The 14,756-nt window shown below is 44.6% G+C and overlaps 2 protein-coding genes across 12 annotated transcripts in view; one reads left to right on the top strand and one right to left on the bottom strand.

The window, feature by feature from the left end:
* BSPRY (B-box and SPRY domain containing) overlaps positions 1-6,560 on the bottom strand; it is a 21,726-nt gene extending 15,166 nt beyond the window's left edge. Inside the window, exons 1-2 of one of the 4 annotated variants that reach the window (XM_023531065.1) lie at positions 6,165-6,560; positions 2,696-2,794 (exon numbers count right to left, since the gene is read on the bottom strand). In XM_023531065.1, the coding sequence (XP_023386833.1) occupies positions 2,696-2,794; positions 6,165-6,443 (378 nt within the window). In that variant the 5' untranslated portion in view covers positions 6,444-6,560. The remainder of the gene's footprint in view (positions 1-2,695; positions 2,795-6,164) is intronic. The other 3 variants (XM_023531064.1, XM_011360906.2, XM_011360907.2) reach the window with 3 other exon arrangements.
* Positions 6,561-12,983: 6,423 nt separating this feature from the next.
* WDR31 (WD repeat domain 31) overlaps positions 12,984-14,756 on the top strand; it is a 17,064-nt gene continuing 15,291 nt past the window's right edge. For 4 of the 8 annotated variants that reach the window (XM_011360902.2, XM_023531055.1, XM_023531054.1 and 1 more), the window contains exons 1-2: positions 12,985-13,130; positions 13,854-14,010. The gene's annotated coding sequence lies outside the window, so the exon portion shown is untranslated. Of the gene's footprint in view, positions 13,131-13,853; positions 14,011-14,168; positions 14,300-14,756 lie in introns of those variants that run through there. The other 4 variants (XM_023531056.1, XM_023531057.1, XM_023531052.1 and 1 more) reach the window with 3 other exon arrangements.

The following is a 14,756-nucleotide window of genomic DNA, read 5'->3' as shown; positions in this document are numbered from 1 at the left end:
TAGACAACAGTTTTGTGGTTACCAGAGGGAAAGGGGGGAGTGAGTGAGGTAGATACGAGTAAAGGGGATCAAATAATATGTTGACAGAAGGAGATTTGACTTTGAGTGGTAAACATACAATGCAATATACGGATGGCGTATTATTGAATTATACACTTGAAACCTATATAATTTTATTAACCAATGGCACCCCAACAAATTTAATTAAAAATAAAAAATTGCTGAGGATTCAATTGTCCAGGGTGGAGCCTACAATTTACTTTAAAATTGTATACTCATCTAAACCATCATACAGAAAAGAGCACAATAAAGACATCTCTAATCAAAAATGGAATATTTCCTATATATAGAAAGGATTTATTAAAAGATGTATTTTAAGCAAAATATTGGACAATATGTAAGACCAGAAGGGCTGCTGGATTAAACATTCTTATGGTACTTGTATTATTCTAGTTGATTCATTTTAGACATTGTTAAGTATTTGTGTTAAAATTTTTAAGGATACCAAAAATAGGCCTTAAATAGAATGCATATCTTTCAGACTAGGAAAGAAGAGGGAGGTGGGGTTGATTAACCCCAAAGAAGGCAGGAAATAAAGAAAAAAAGCATAGAAAAAGCAAACTATATAGAAAACATAAAGTTGAATGACAGTTATAAATCCAAGTATATTAGCAATCACAATAGTGATAAATTTATTTAACACCCTAGTTAAAAAAAAACAGCAATTATCAGATTGAATTTTTTAAAAAGAAAGCAAAATCCAGTTAGAAGACACATCCAAAACATAAGAACATATAGAAGTTGAAAGTAAAAGGAAAGAAAATGATATACCAGGAAAATATTGTTGATATAGTAATAAATAAAGGACAAAATAGACTTTAAGGCAAAAAGAATTTCTGGGCATAAAAGGCCACTATAAAATGATAAACAAAATGGTTTACCGAGAATAGGTAACAAACCTAAATTACACAAATAGCATAAAAATATAAAAAGAATAATTGATAGAATTATTCTTTAAGGAAAGAATTATTAAGGAAAAACAGACAGGTCCACAGCATGATATGAAAATATAAGTGCCCTTTGCCGGTAATCAATAAATCTGACAAATAAAAAATTAGTAAGTATAGAGAAGATTTGAGCCAATTAATAAGCTTAATTAAACTTATTAATTAATGATGAAACTGTTCTGTATATTGATTGTGGTAGAAGTCACATGAATCTATACATATGATAAAACTGCATAGAAAACACACACACACACACACACACACAAATGAATGCATGTAAAACTGGTGAAATCTGAATAATGTGTCCTATCAATGTCAGTTTCCTGGTTATGAAATTGTACCATAGTCAGGCAAGATGTTACCATTATACATGAATCTGCAATTCACTGTATGTGAATCTACATTTATCTCAAAATTAAAAGTTAAAAAAAATACATTTTGATCAAGTCGGGTCAGTTTCCCCCAGAAATTCAAGGATGGCTTAGCATTAAAAACTAATATATTATTACCATATTCGCAGATTGATAGAGAACAAAATACATCTATAAACTGACAAATGGCATCATTAAGAAACTATAGAAAAGGTAATAAATAATGGAAAATAGGAGCAATTGGAAAAGAACCTCCACGAGCTCTGCCCATCACCTACCTATCTACCTGCACCTGTGCTCTGACTCTGTGGATAAACTGTCCATGCTTTTCCACTTGTTTGCTAGATCCTACCCTCTTTGCTGTACCAAATTTCCCCTTTTCTCTTGCATCGTTAATTTTCTCCTTTCTACTGGACAATTCCCATCAGGATACACACATAGAGTAATTTTTCCTATCTAATAAACAAAACAAAACAAAACAAACAAAGCTCCCCTCAATCCCACAGCCCCTCTACTACTATTCCATTTCTCAGCTCCGTTCTACAGCAAAGCTCCTCAGGAGTTGTCTGTGTCCACTACCCCAAATTGCTCTTCTATTTTCTCTGAAACCCACTCCAATCCACCACTCTACAAGACTCCTCTTGTCAGCATCTCCAATGCTGTGTATGTTACTAAATCCAATGGTCCATTCTCATGTACTATGGGAGAAGAAGGGAGGGAATGTGCAGAAGGAAATTCAAAGCTCCTGCTCCTGAAAGGCATACTTGAGAGATGTAGCCATGGCAATGAGTCAACTGAATAAAGGATCAGCAGTGGAGTGTAGCGGAAGGAGCACTGGCCTTGGAGTCACAAGATCCAGGTCATAGAACTGACTCTGGCAGGAAACTGTGGGACCTTGTGCAAGTCAATTAACCTTTATGGGTTTCCACATCTGTAAACAGGGATGTTACTGCCACCTACTGCATAACACTGTAATAAAGAATACTCAATGTACAAGTCCCTAGGTTATTTTATAATTCTGGGGCTGAGAACAAAATAATTAGATAATAGAAGAATGCTACCCTTCTTGATCCCTTACTCTCCACCTCACAAAGTCATTTTCTAGCAGAGTCTTTGTACCCAGTGTTCTACTCTGCCCAGAGTAAAACCAAGGCTCAGACATATAGGAAATCATCCCTCCTGGGTATCCAGCTTTGCTAGCAGCACAATGAGTCTGTGAGGTTGGGAAGAAACCCTAGACTGGTTCAAGCCCCTAAGGCTGGGGTCTTATCCTAGGAGGGGGTCCAGAGTAGAGAAGAAAGGGAAAGAATTACATACCACTACTCCCTGGTTCTTCCCTGGCAGGACCTCGGTCACATACTTGGTGATGCTGGCACTCTGTAACTGCAGCCTCTCACACTGGTCCACAATCTTGTTCTGCAACACAAATGACACCCATGGTGTCTTGATCCATTCACTCTATTCCATTGAGTTTTTCCTTTTACCGCACCTCAGCCATCTACTCCGATTGTCATGTATGCCAGACCTCATCATTATTGAAAACTATACCACCTCCAAAATCTTCATTTCAATGATCTCACACCCTGTCTACCACTTCCCATCTTTCTGGACCACTAACTCTAGAATTTCCATTCCAACAATTCTTCAGTACAGTTGGAGCTACCAATACATTAGTCTTAACCACTTTTCGCAACCCATCATCCTCTTTTGTGGCCTTGTTTCCATCTTTATTCTGAAATCCAGTGGCTTATCATTATAATCACTTTCCTGCAAGTACTCTCAATCCTTCTTCATACCCATTTCTCTGACCCACCATACCTGCACCTGAGCAGACCAACATGGCTTCTCAAGCTTCTCTTCCTCAAGTATTCCCATTAAATGACACCATCGATCATTAATCTCATTACTCAGAAAAAAAAAAAAAAACAGCAGTTACCCTCCAACCCCATATCTGATGAATCAGTGAGTCTCATCTCCAAAATCTCTTCCTCTCCTCTGGGCACTTCTGCTCACCTCCACTCCTGCTATTCTACCCAGATCACCATTATCTCTCACAATGACCACTGTTAGAGTCTCCTAACTGGGCTTCCATTCTTCAACACCACAGTTAGACACTGTCACCTTTGTAAGAAAATCAGATCAGGTCACTCACTGTCCCTGCTCCAAACTTTCCAATGACTTTCCAAAACACCCACAGCGAGACGAGATCAAGCTTTTTACCTTAGCCAACAAGGCCCTACCTGATGCGACTCTGTACCTCCGCTTTTACCACTCTCCACACTGGCCTTCTTTCCGTCCCATGAACACACCAAATTTGTCTGACCTCAGTGCCTTTGCACCTGTCGTTTCTTCCATCTCCCAGCAGTCTTCTCCCATATACCTCTGTCTCGCTCCTCCAGTCCCTTCACGTCACTTCTTCAGAAACGTTCCTTGACCACCTCATATCCCGTCCCCTTAACTTTGCCTATTTTTCTACCTTGTGTCATCACTCTCTGACTGTGTATTATGTGTTTGTTTATCCTTTCTTGGTATCCTTCCCTCCACCACTGGAACATAGGCACCATGACTTTGACTTATCCCCTTGTTCCACTACCTAGAAGAGAGTTCCTACACATAGAAGGCCCTGAATAAATATTTATTGAATAAATGAAACCCACTTCCTTGACACAAGAAGTTCAGCAGTTTACAGCTGCCAAAGCTGTAAGTATCGCCCATGAGAGCAGGGGAGAGTTTTAGAAATGAAGAAGCTGAGGCTCACAGAGAAGTGACTTGCCCGAGGAGATATGGCCAGGCCTCTGCTTTTCCACTCCATTTCTCCATCTAACAACCAGAGCCCTTCCAAGCAGCAGCCCCTCCACTATCTCTCCTAAGAGCACTCCCCTAGTTCCATCTGCCAGAAAACAACTCAGCTACCTCTTCCAGGAAGCCCTTGTAAATCCTTACCTCCCATCCCGCCCCAATCAGGAATTAGACTGACACTTCACCAGTCCAAAATATAAAGTTATAGAATTGAGCCGATTGGGAAGAAGCTGAGTTCCTTCAACACAGGACTGAAGGAACCGAGACTAGCTTCTGAAAAGCTACAGGGGCAGAAATCCAGAAGGTAAGTGAGAAGTTGTTTAAATGGCTGCTGTTTTTGCCCAGTTCAGAAACAATCTTGCCCTGGGGTGAAATTTCTTTGCTGGCTGGAGGGATAGGGAAAGGAGCACACAAAAGCCACCATCTAATCAAAATTGGAGGGAGAAAGGGCAAGACGCACCTCCCTCCAGGCAAAGCAGTGAATATGCCTAGGACCTCAGAAGGGTCCAGGGAAGGCTCCCCAGGCAGAGTGCATTCCAAAACAAGCACGAGGCCTGCCACCCTGCCCCAGGCTTCACCCCTTCCGCCACTCAAATTCAGCCCTGATGGGCAACATTTTTTTTTAAAGGTTTTCATTAAATTCTCACTCCCATTAGCATCGCTTCCTCCCTCCAACCACTGAAGCAAAGTGGTGGTGGTTTCCTCTGGCCTAGTCAATGACTGCCCTAGTCCAGCCTTTGAACAGGGGGAACTTTGAAGGAGTTACTGCCCTGTTCTAGGCCTCCATTTCCTCATCTATAAAATGTGGGTAGGACTACCACTTTAAAGGCTTGGTCTGGATGAAATGAGATAATGGATATTTAAATGCTTTGGAACTTGCAGTTTCTATGCATTATGCAAGTTTATTAAACCACATTATCCAAGTTTCTTTTCATTCACTACTGTGGATAGTGGTGACAGGTAAGACCAACCAGGAGCTTACAGGTGTCACTAAATACCTGAATCTCTCCTGGTCCCAGCACTCTGTCAGATGTGTTTGTTACAGTCCAGACTAAGTAGGCAAGTCCCCAGCTAGAGCCCTCAGCCTCACAGCTAGACAGAACTCCAGGGAGAAGTTTGGAAAATCATCTTTTAATCAAATTGCAAAGAAATCCCCAGGGGCCACAGGTAGGGTGGGAGGAAGTAGGAAGCCCCAAGGTGACTTCGACTCTCCAATATCGGCAGCTCAGGGCAGCGGTGTTGACAGAAAGGTGACCAGCCTGGAGCCAAGTGGAGGGTGGAGACGGGAAGAAACCCTAGGTGAAGGGTTCCAGGAGGAACCTCCTGATATTCTCCTCCGCTCCCCCATTTACTCGGGTGACACCAGCTTGAAAGTACATACAGTCAAGGCCAATCCTGAAAAGGAAAAGAAATCACCTCACCAGGAAACCTGAAGGGTGGGTGAGGAGAGGGCTTTTGAACAGATGGGCTGAGGAGTGAGAAGGGGCTGGATTTTTAACCAGAGGTCAGCTTCCCACCCCGCCTCCCCGCCCCTGGGTGGAAGCTGGGGCAACTGGAACAGCAGAGCCCTTTACTGCTCAAGGCCAGGCCCAGCTCCCGACCGATTCAACAGAGCAACGGAGAAACGGCACTGGATCCACCACTATGTGATCTCACAATCTTATTTATATCGCATAACTCTATTAAATGCGTGCGATTTGTTGCCAGCAAACTACAGATGAGGACACTGAGATTCAGGGAGTTGTGAGACTCACGAGAAGGACGGACAGAGGCGGGATCCAAATTCAGGTCTGCCTGACCCCGGCCGCCACACCCTTAACCGCCTCGTTCTACCGTCAGTACCACTGCGAAGCCAGGGCTCCCGGCCCTGCCGCCGGGTCAGGCTGGCCCCAGGCTCCCGGGTCCCCGCCGGCTCTCGCCCAGCACGCCTGCCTCCGGCGCGCCCTCCCTCCGGAACCCCCGCCTCCTGGCGCCCACGCCCGCTCACCCGCAGCTCTTCTGCGCGCTCCTGCGCCGGGCGGATGCGGTGTCCCTGGCAGCGGCCGCCCAGCTCCGCGCAGGCGGCGCACACGGGCCGTCGCTCGGAGCAGCAGAACCACCTCAGAGCCTGGCCGTGTTCGGGACAGAGCGGCTCCGACTCGGACCCCGACCCAGGTCCCGGTCTCGGACCCAGACCTTGCCCCACGCTCTCCGCTGACATGGCCGAGCGCCCGCCCGGTGCCGCGCGCTCCACCTGTCGCAGGTGGCTTCTGGGCGGGGCCTCCATGACCCCGCCCCCGGGCCCCGACGGGCGTCCCCGCGCGCGGTCACCAACCTTCCTCCCCACGGCTCACCGCCCTGTGGGTGGGCGCCGCAAATCCACGTCCGGACCCTGGCCCAGATCCCGCCCGCTTCAGCAGTTATTTTTAATTTTATAGTTTTTGTTTTTTGCTGAAATAAAGAGCGTTATACAAACATAAAACACCGAATGTTAATGTGACGTAGAAAACTTAGTTGAGCACTTGTAAGTACCAGACTTTTGCTAAGCGCTTTGTAAGAGTTCTATCAGGTAATACAACAGCTTTCTTTGAGAGGCAGCTTTAGACAAGTGCTAGCTTAAAGGTAGGTTCTGTTACCAAACTATCTGGGCTCAAGTCCGGTATAGCTGCCCATTTGGCTGAATGCTCTCCAGGGCCTTAGCTGTAAAATGAGGATAAGGAGGGTACCTACCTCACAGATTTGTGCTGAGGATTAAATAAGTCAAAACACTTAAAACAGTATGTGGAGCACGGACAGGGCTGCAACTAAGCGTCTGCTGCTAATACAAGGGAAGTACTATGATTCCCATTTTTTTAGTAACTAGCCAGGGGTCACATTAATAATTGGTAGCAGTGAGAATGGAAACCAGGCAGTTTGACATATGATTAATATGATTAATTTTTTAATTGCATATTAATGCCCAATGAGGAACATCTGTGTTAGGCTGATTTCCCCGAAAATATTTACATTCAAATTTTAATTTGAAAAAATTTTGAACTAGAACTGAAAAAAAATTAATGCACGTTTATTGAAGAAACTAGACTATGCAAATAAGTACAGGGATGAAAAACCCATGCCCAGGGGGGAAAAAATCCCAACAACATTGCTAATATGTATATGACCTGTCTTGAGGCTTTTTTTCTTAGGATCTGATAAATCAGTCTAAGCCCAAATTGAACCCTCTGCTGGGGCTCCAGCCTGGTCTTTCTGGGCACACAAGAAGATCATTGCTTCCCAACCCCCCAATTATATTTTAGGAGGTCTTGACAGGGAGCTGAGGAGAGAACTCAGCCAAAGGAAGAAAGAGCCAGGCCTTCGACTTCAGAGGGTATCCTGAGTTCATCAGAACAGGACACTGGTGAGAGCAAAATCAGAAAGAGAAACATCACTACATCCTGCAACTTGTTGGGGCGCAAGCACCTCTACCCTGAGGTGCCTCTGGGTGGCCACTGCACAAAGGAAAGAGAAACCCTCCCTTCTCTCAGTCCCTACAGCTTCAGCCCCTGAGGGTAAGAACAGCTAACAGCCCAGAGCTATGCCACTTAACAGCTAAGGAGGGATCTTGGTCAGATTATTTGGTTCTGCTGTGTCTCAGTTTCCTCATCTCTAAAATGGGGGTGATAGTAGTATCTATCCCTGAGGGCTGCTTCAAGAATTAAACAAGATCTTGTCTGCAAAGATTTGTTAGCTTGGGCGTATGGCATACACTTAGGGACTAATAAATATTTTATTATACATGTAAAGATCAGTAAGTATAGTTGCAGCAGTTTTTCAGAATGTAAATTGTATGAGGTTCTTTGGTAGAGGCCGGGAATGCAGCGTTTTTGGCATCAAAAGAAGTTTCTAGTGCAATCCCAATAGGAGGATGAAGACTGCATAACGGCATTTTCCCTCTTCTAGGGGTGGGGAAGGAAATGAGCCACCGTAATTAGAGATTGTGGTTAGAAATTTTTGTTCTAAGGGCTGGGGGCAGGGAGGGCTATTAACTCTTATCGTAAAAACAGAAAACAGAAGGAGGTGATTTTGTGTGATGGGAAAAGAGACTGTGGCAGGCAGGGGGAAGAAGAAAAGGTCAAGGTCCGTGGGGAAAATGGGGCTTCTCTTCATCGGGTGTGACCCTGGAGCAGTCAGTGGCCCTAGAAGGGCGGGAGCCAGGAAAGCAGCGGCAAAATCACCAGAAGTCCTTCCACACAGAGGGACTAGGAAGTGCAAGGAGCTCAGGTGGGAGTGGATTTGCTTATATAAAATTGGGGCCATTCAGGGGCCCTTCCCTTAAGGGAAGGCCCGACCCATGTCCCCACAAGAGGCCTCAGGACACTCATAAACCCCCACATGGTGGCTCTGAAGCTTTATCAGCCTTCAGAATCACCTGGGCGGGCACAGGTACTTTCTAGTAAGATTCTCATTCATCAAGCCTGGGGTGAAGCCAGGAACACGCATTTGTAGTAGTTGCACTGACACTAGGATACAAATGAGCCCTCTGATTACCAAAAACACTGCCCTAAGGCAGTGGCCACCCTTTAATAGGTGGTGAAATCAATTCAAGGGGTGGAGACCAGCATCTTAGAAAAAAAAAGTAGAAAAGAAAAAAGAGAAAACATTGCTCATACCAAGAGTTTTTTGTTTCAGTTAAATATAGTACATATACATTTATGAACACTGGGGATTGAATGTATTTCGTACTGAGGGTCATGGTCAGAAAAATTTGAAAGCTGTTGCTCTAAGGTGACCTCAGGAGCATTGGTGGGAGTGGGGAAGGCTGTACTTGAACTTTAAAGCGTGCCTAAGCAGGACCCCCTTAGCTGGGGACAGAAAAGAATGGACACCTTTGTTACATTTTAGTCATTCAACAGATTTATTGAGCAACTACCTATGTGTCGGGCCGTATTTAAGACACTGAGCGTACAACTGTAAAGAACAAAGTCTACTAGACAAATAAAACAAATGAAAGTGCAATATCGGTAAGTGATAAGAGCTGTGAAAAAGACTCAGACATTGTAGAGAAGAGAGCTGGATGGAGGTGCCGATCTAGAGAGGATGATCTAGGAGATCGCTTGGATGAGTGGCACTGGAACTGTGCCCTGGATAAAGACAGCAAGCATGTCTGGAGAATAAATGAGAAAGGAGCTTTCCAGACAGAGGGACCAGCAAGGGCAAAATTTCTTTTTATGCCATAAACTCTGCTCCCCCCTCACCAAAGAATCATACAGAATTTATATTCTGAAAAGGTGCTACAGGTATATTTACACACCCTCACATTTTCATTAGCCCCTTACTGTATGGCATAGAGGGGAAAATGTTTTTCTAAAATTAGGATTATCTTTACATTCTGCTCTGTAACTTGCCTTTTCACTTGCTCATTTATGACATTTGGCTTTGGATTTTTTTTTTTTTCACCTTTTTGGTAATAAGCACTTGGGAAATTCTGTCGGAAAAGACTTTTCTTCCCCAGCCTTTACTGCCTCAGGCCTGCTCTTCTACCGCGAACCCAGCCCTTGTCTGCTTGCCAGGTGGGGCCCTTGGTTAATCTCTGGCCCCGCCTCACCCCGTCCTGTGCCTCCTTCCTCCTCAGACCCCGATCCAACCACCATCTCTGGTGTTGGGGCTGGAAGTCATCTGACTGGGGTTTGCGTGGTTTCCAGGAGTGGCAAGAAAACTGTCAATGCTGTGGCTTCTTTTCTCTTGTGACGTTTTCACAGCATAACCAGCTTCAACTGTCACCTTTAAGAACTTGGCAGCCTGCCAGGGCAGACAGACTCAGACCACATGGGTTCCATGTGATGCAGTCCAGGCACCCAAGAAGAGAGAGTCCTTTCTGCCCTGGCCAGACCAGACCAGACTGGATGAGACCAGGTCTCATTTCCAGAGGGCTCTTAGGATCAGCACACTTCAGAGGAGGGACAATGTCAAACTGGGCAAGTCCAGGAGAGAATAACCAGTTTAGGCAGTAAAGAGTCAAGAACTAGGATTATTTTTATATAAGGCAGAATTGGAGGCACTGGTAGTGTTAGGTTGACAGGGTGAAAGGTGAAGGGGAACAAGAGGGGACATGAAATGGTTGCTTACATCCATAGCTTTCTATCCTGTATCCTAATTGGTTGTCCATGACTATCTTCCCCTTTTATTCTCGATTCAGAAATACTCGTTGAAGATCTACCATGTGATAGACCTGTGCTGTCCAATACCATATCCACTAGCCACATGTGACTACTTAAATTTCAAGTTAAAATTAAAGACAATTTAAAATTCAGTTCTTAAGTTGCACTAGATAAATTTCAGATGTTCAATAGCCACATGTGGCTCAGGGCTGGCATATCGATAGGACAGTGCAGATATAGAACACTTTCATCATGGTAAATGTTTTATCACAGTGCTGTGATGGACCCTATGTTAGAGACCAGCAATAAATACAGGTGTAAATAAGACTTAGTCACTGCCCACATGGAGTTCACAGGCAAGTGAGAGATAAGCAAATGAAAAATCATGTCATGTAGGGAAAAGTTTGCGGGCTTTGGAAGCACAAAGGAAGGATAGCTAACTCAGTTTGAAGGAGGAGAGGAGTGATTAGGAAAGACATGAGGGTAGAGAGGGAGCTGGCCGCTAAGCTTAGGATAGTTATCCAGACAAAGATAAGTGAGGGGAGGTAAGGAGATACTCCGGACAGATACAACACCATGTACAAGGATTCAAAGAGGACAGCAAAATGAGCCTGGGAGCTGCAAGTAATTTAAACCATTGAAGTATAGAGTGTGGATGGCAGAGGCAGAAGATGAGGCTAAAGATATATAGCCAACCTTATAGACCTAATGAAGGAATTTGGACGTCAGCTTGGATATCAGTTATCTATTGTGTATAACAGGCCACCCCAGAGCTTAGTGGCTTAAAATGACAACTGTTTATTTGCTCACAATTCTGTGCATTGACAAATTGGGCTGGGCTCAGATAGGCTGTCCTTCTGACGGTTACTCGTGTGGTTGCAGTTATCTAATGACTCAACTAGAACTATGATCTAACATGGTCTCTCTCACATATCTGGCATATGGTACTAGTTATTGGATGGGCCATGTCTTTCTTAAACAGGCTAGCCTGGGATGCTTCTTATGGTGGCAGTGTTCCAAGAAAATGAGAGCAGAAACTACAAGGCTTTTGAGGCTTAAACTCAGAAATAGCACAATGTGACTTCCACCATATTCTATTGATCAAAATAAGTTACAAGGCCAGCCCTGATGGGAGAAGCTACAAAGCATATGTGATCATTTTTAATCTATCACACCCTGAACTGAGGTGGTTGGTAAAGAGAAGTGGACAGATTTTTATTTTTAGGATATTTAGGAGGTAAAATCAAGAAGTCTTGGGGATTGTTCTGGCACAAGGAAGAGAGAGTGAAGTTACCAATGTCTCTTAGATCTTTGCGTGGGTGATTGGTGAATGGTAGTGCCCTGCATTCAAAAAGAAAAGAGGAAGAACAGGTTTGGGGGGAAGATAATGTTTCCAGTGAGTCATGTCAAGGATGAGGTGTATTTTACATAGCCAGATGGAGATGTGAAGGAAGCAGGTGGATATACAGGTTTGAGAAAAGTCTAGCTAGAGATACTAGTTTGGAAGTTTCAGATGCCTTAAGCCTAAAGCATCTTCCAGGAGGCTACATCCCCAGAGCTGAAGCGTCTTGAGGTTACGGACCTGGTAAGTCAACTCTGTGGCTGTCCTTAGCCTAGCCCGGTGCCCCAAGGCAAAGCAATCACTCTCTCCTGCTTGAAGGTTGTTACGGGAAAGAAGGATTAAGCTTGTATAGAGAGCCCTCAGCTCTGACTAAGATCAGTGTTGCAAGTGGCATGGGGGTAGATCCCAGCTCCTAACAGGAGGAAGTCTAACAAGCCACTGACTGAGAAAGTAATGAGTACATTACCAAGGGAGTGTCAACAGGGGCCAGAAGAAACCTCTTTAGGGATGCTGTGGAGGGGACTCCTTCTCTGGGTTGGAAGAGAGACCCAATCATCAGCCTTGATATTCTGTGAAGGTAAATGTCCTTCACCACCCTTCCCCTCATTCCCACAGGCACCTAACTTTCAGAAACTTCACCGAAGGCAGTTCTGCTGGGAGATCAGCAGGGCAGGAGGCACTTACTAGAGTGCAAAAGAAATATCCGCTAAGATCCCTGCATTCATTCATTCATTCATTCATTCACTCACTCACTCAACAAACATCCCACAAGCCTCTACTGTACACCAAGCCCTGTGCTATGCTCTAGAATACAGAGACCAATGGACTCTAGTCTGCAAGCAATGAGACTGCAAGCAATGAGACTGCAGCTGCAAAAACTTGGTCTTGTAGCTGCTGTTAGTTTCCAGAACTGTCTTCTCACTGGATCTCAAGAAGGTATTGAGGGATCCCTTTGCCATGGTGGTGGGCTGTAGAAGTTTGATGAAAGAAAGAGTGAAAGGAATGGAGGAATGGGGTCTCTGGGGAAGTATTCAAAGGAGGTTTCTCTGCCTGGGTGGAATCAGGGAACACTCCAAAGAAATAAAGCAACACCGCTATCTGGGCGAATAACAATTTAAAGGGTGACCTTTGTTAAGTGTTTTCTCCGTGAATAATATGGTGGTACCTGATTTACTTTTTTTATATAGATTCTCTGGCGGTGTGGTCTTGGGCACATCTGTCTTCTTCTCTGGAACCTTATCAACGTATTATTGCAGTAAGAAAGCAGGGCGGGGCGCTCTCGGCTCGGCCACTGGGAAACGTCAGGAAAGCGGAACCGCGATTCTGCATCAGGCGAGGGCGCCCGGAGGCTTTTCGCCCGGACTCCCACCCTAGCGACGCGCGCCTCGTTGCTAGGGGTGGAGGCACCTGAGGCTGTGCAGCGTGGAGGCTGCGGTCGATCTTTGGCTCCGCGTCCCCGCCGGCCTCAGCTCCGGGCTGGGTAGCCTGCCGATGGGTATGGAGCCCGACGGGGGAGGAGGGGCTTAGCGGGCGGGCGAGAAAGTGGGAGTCCTCATGCTCTCCATCCGCAGACGCCTACCTGGCCGAAGCAAGGAGAGAGTTTCGAGAGCTGGTCTTGGGTTGGGTGGCGCTAGATTCCCATCCTCCTAAATACACATCGAAAATAAGCTTTGGCCGTCCGCATGTACTGGTTGAAGGGCATTAGTAATCTGAAGAGCCAGAAAGGAAAAACCGCACACAGGTTGTCCTCAAAGCTTGGGGCGATCTTGGGATTCTGGTCTAGTACTGACTCCTTGTGTGACTCTGGGCAAGACCCTATTATTTTCTGGACCTCGGTTCCCCCTATCTGTATTATTAGAGGTTTGAATTAGACCATCTCCAACGTGCTTCTACCATAATTTTGTATTTGAGTTTTGGTTTACATGCCTCGGTCTCCCAGAGTGTACGTTAGATGTGTGTAGAGGGAGATTCCGGGAGAGGGAGGGCGATGTGAAATCAACATTTACATAAACAGTGGACCAAGAGTCCAGGGAAATAAGGTCTGGTTCCCCACTTCTGTTCCTGTGTGATCTTCAGCAAGACACAACCCTCTGAGTCCCAGTTTCTTCATGGAAAATAATAGTTGGGTGTATGCTGGAGTGTATCAAAGCATGTGGCGCTGCAGATCTAAAAGAGAATTTTCTGAGTTATGTTTGCGGTGACTGTTGTGTATCTCAAGGTTTTTGGAAAGCAAATTGGGGCAGAAATGGATCCTGGGATTCAGATTTAGGCCTGGTTCCATGAAGAACCAAAACGGACATCCAGAGCCATAATTGAGTTTATGGCTTTCCCAAGTTCTCACCATCCTTTCCAGGCCTGAAATTGGATGGGGCAGGGTAAGTGCTCCCTGAAAGATTTGCTTTTGTGGAGTTTTAACATACTCATAGATTGTTGGCTCCCTAAAAAGCTTCTTGCTAAGCAGACTCTTCACCTTAATATGCTATTCATTCATTCATTCATTCATTCATTCATTCATTCAACAGGTATTTGCTTTGCATCCGTTCTCCCAGGCTATGCTTAAAGCACATACACAAAAATGAACAAGACACTATCCTTCCTCTCAAGTATAGTAGTGTTCACAATATAAACAGTCGAACATAACTGAATAGTGTTTTCATTTCTAAGGTTAGTCAACTCATAATAAATTACAACATGGACTTTATCTACCTACCTATTCTTTGTTCTCGATATTTTAAATTGCCTTGGTAGTATATAATATAATAAATTCTTAGCCTTAGTGTGATCAATCACTCTGGTAAGGGGACAAAATTGGCTTCAGTTTAATATTCTCAAGACTCACATATCCATATGTATATGTTCTCTGTGTATATGTGTTATGTATGTTTAATATATGTGTATTAAGAGAGACAGTAAAGGTGGAATTGCTACTTTCAATACTGCAGTCACTGTTAATCTAGTAATCATGTTAGTAACCATCATTTACCTTCAACAGTTTTCCAGACTGAACTGAGATTTTTATATGCACTACCTTTTGTAGAGATGCAGTATAGTATGCTGGTCAAGAGCAAGGCCTCTGGAGTCAGACTGCCTAGATTCACGTTTCAGCTCTTCCACTTATTTG

This window comes from Pteropus vampyrus, unplaced genomic scaffold, assembly GCF_000151845.1.
Source record: "Pteropus vampyrus isolate Shadow unplaced genomic scaffold, Pvam_2.0 Scaffold61, whole genome shotgun sequence".
In the NCBI taxonomy this organism is placed as follows: Eukaryota; Metazoa; Chordata; class Mammalia; order Chiroptera; family Pteropodidae; genus Pteropus; species Pteropus vampyrus.
This window is presented reverse-complemented; position numbering and strand designations above follow the sequence as displayed.